Source organism: Acanthisitta chloris, unplaced genomic scaffold (genome assembly GCF_000695815.1).
Source record: "Acanthisitta chloris isolate BGI_N310 unplaced genomic scaffold, ASM69581v1 scaffold33597, whole genome shotgun sequence".
NCBI lineage: Eukaryota > Metazoa > Chordata > Aves > Passeriformes > Acanthisittidae > Acanthisitta > Acanthisitta chloris.
The window spans coordinates 5,174-8,060 of record NW_008684838.1 but is presented as its reverse complement, the minus strand read 5'-3'; the positions used below and the strand labels follow the sequence as shown (position 1 = coordinate 8,060).

Sequence of the window (2,887 nt, the reverse complement as noted above, 5' to 3'; positions counted from 1 at the left end):
GGGTTAAAGTCATGTTGGCTAGTTAAGAGTTAAAGGACTGAGAGTGGCCCTGGTGGCTTAGTGACCCTTCCCTGTGGTGGCACTTAGGAGTTGTGTCCTTGCCCTCCAGGCTCTGGCCGGGCTGGGAATTGCTCTCTATGACCTGAACATGCTGCCATGGGATTTAGGCTGAAGGGTTCCAGGGCAATTCCTGACCTCAGCCCTGAGGAAGCTGAAAAATGAGTTTGCAAGATAAGCTCTGAATCAAACCTGAATTGTCCTCTCCAGGTTTAGGGGGAAAACCTGATCCATCGTGACGATGTTTAACAAATCCTTTGGGACTCCGTTCGGAGGCAGCACTGGCTTTGGGACAACCTCCACCTTTGGGCAAAGTGAGTAAAACACCTTAACATCAGTTCAGGTGGCTTTTAATGAGCTCTTTTTCCCTGGAGTGCAGCTGAGAGGATCACATGGAGGTGGTGATTCTGTGTGGAGTTGGAATACTGCTAGACTCTGCAGCTCACTTGGATCTTCACACTAACCAAGCTCTTAATCTGGGGAGACAGCAGCATTCCATGTCTGCTCTTGAAATTTCCTGCTCCATCCCTGGCAGCATCCCAGGCCAGGCTGGATAAAGCCTTGAGCAGTCTGAGATAGTGGGAAACTTCATACTATGGTAAGGGGTTGGAATGGAGCTTAGGGATGATCCAGCCCCAACCCCCTGCCCTGGGCAGGGACATCCACATAGGGAAGGATTTCTGCTAATATCTAGCCTAAATTTCCCTCTTTGAATTTCTCCCTGTTGCTCCTTGTCCTGTCCCTGCAGCTCTTAACACAGATCCCTCTGCAGCTTCAGCACCTGCAGGTTGCTCTGAGGTCTCCACACAACCTTCTCTTCTCCAGGTTGAACAGCCCCAACTCTCTCCTAGGGAAGCTGCTCCAACCCTCTGATCAGCTTTGTGGCCTCCTCTGGACTTGCTCCAATAGTTCCATGTCCTTCTGATGCTGGGGACACCAGAGCTGTGTGCAGCACTCCAGGAGTGGCCTGAGCAGAGCAGATGGGGAGAATCACCTCCTTACCAGCTGCCCATGGGCAAGTGTCCCTGCCCAGGACAGGGGTTGGAGTGAGATGCGCTTTAAGGTCCATTCCAACCCCTTAGCATTCCATGATGACGCACACGGTGGGACATGGGATGCTGAGCTGCAGGTCAGGGTATTGCGGGCTGGGTTTGTTGGGAGGCTGTGGAAGGCAGGACGTGCAGGCCGAGGGCGCTGCAGAGCTGCCCCAGCAGAGAGGTGTGCAGGCTCTGATCCCTGTGTCCCTGTTGCAGATGCTGGCTTTGGCACCACGAGTGGAGGGGCCTTTGGAACATCGGCCTTTGGCTCCAACAACAACACTGGAGGCCTCTTTGGGAACACCCAGGCAAAGCCAGGTACTGCTGGGGGGTGGGTGCAGGGGGGTAGAGCCTGGAGGGAGGATGGTAAAATCCTGAGGGAAGGGAAAAACCCAATCCAAGGGACCAGCCACAAAAAATATCCAGCCAAAACCCCCAAAACCTATTGAAACCCCTCAGACAGTGAGGATTGTGAGTGCTGAGCAGTTTGTTTCTGTCTGCAGGAGGATTGTTTGGGTCCACCACGTTCAACCAGCCTGCAACATCCTCCACCAGCACTGGCTTTGGCTTTGGGACATCCACTGGGACATCCAACAGCCTCTTTGGAACAACCAGCACCGGGGGTGGGCTCTTCTCCTCCCAGAACAATGCCTTTGCCCAGAACAAGCCAGCTGGCTTCGGAAGTGAGTTGCCTGTGTGCCCGGAGAGCTTGGGGAGCTGCTGACACAAGGCTCACTCTGGGGCTTGGTGGGGCACAAGCCCATCCCTGTGGTCCACAGCCACCCAGAGCCAGCCTGAGGTGCTCCTGAGGCTCTCATCCCAGCCACCCATGCTAAAATAGGCTGCCAAAGGTGGTTGGGTGGAATTTTCCCTTTGGTTCTGGTTGCTTTGGGGTTTTGTCCTGCCGAGGCAGAGCAGTCGCAGGTGGGTTTGCTCCCATGAGGGAGCATGAAGTGCCTTACAGCTGCTGTAATTCCACAAAGCAGCTGCTTGCAGTCCCTGCTGGGGGTAGAGATGGAGCTTCACTCATCCCCTGCAGTGTGAAGCCCTTGTGTCATTTTCCTCCTGCCTGTCAGAAGTAGAGGGGAAGTGGCTGCTGTGGTTCTCCTGGTGTTCCCTGGCGACAGGGATGGTGACTTAGACACTCCTGCAGCAGCAAAGTGCATTAGCAGCACCTCTAGCTCTGCTCTGCAGTTATTTTTCCAGCTGTCTTTTCCCATTTTCAAACTGCTCTCTGATTTGTATGACATGTGGGTTTCAGGTTTATTGTAATGCCGATCTTTCTCTTCTTCCCTGTGTTGCTCAGACTTTGGCACGAGCACCAGCAGTGGAGGCCTCTTTGGCACCACCAACACCACCTCCAACCCCTTTGGGAGCACGTCTGGCTCCCTCTTTGGCCCCACCAGTTTTACAGCTGCTCCAACTGGTACAACCATCAAATTCAACGTAAGTTCTGATTTTCCAGCCTGTAGGAAGCATTACATTTCCCAATTATTTGTGGGATGTCTTGGGCACTGAGTTGAAAAAGTGAGGAGTTCACCAAGTGTTTGGAATGGTTTGAAAACATCCCCTGAGAGGAGCTGCTGCAGTGGGAATAGGAGGTGTAACTAACTCCAGAAAACTTAAGTTTGTGATTATCCTGAGTTTGGCCAACTTCCCAAACACTGGAATTCCAGAGCTGGACCTGTGTTAGCACTGAAGGGGTAAAGCAGCTCTTACAGCTAAGCTTGAACAAGGAAGTGCCGTGGAATTCCAGGTGATCCATGGCAAATGCTGGCAGCAGTGAGGGTTAG

At 53.0% G+C, this 2,887-nt stretch overlaps 1 protein-coding gene across 1 annotated transcript in view; it reads left to right on the top strand.

Moving 5' to 3' along the window:
- Positions 1 to 298: 298 nt before the first annotated feature.
- Positions 299 to 2,887, top strand: part of LOC103806770 (nuclear pore complex protein Nup98-Nup96-like) — a gene marked incomplete at its 3' end in the record, with an annotated part of 6,821 nt that continues 4,232 nt past the window's right edge. The window contains exons 1-4 of the mRNA XM_009079477.1: positions 299 to 371; positions 1,311 to 1,412; positions 1,598 to 1,777; positions 2,401 to 2,540. Of these exons, the coding sequence (XP_009077725.1) occupies positions 299 to 371; positions 1,311 to 1,412; positions 1,598 to 1,777; positions 2,401 to 2,540 (495 nt within the window). The remainder of the gene's footprint in view (positions 372 to 1,310; positions 1,413 to 1,597; positions 1,778 to 2,400; positions 2,541 to 2,887) is intronic.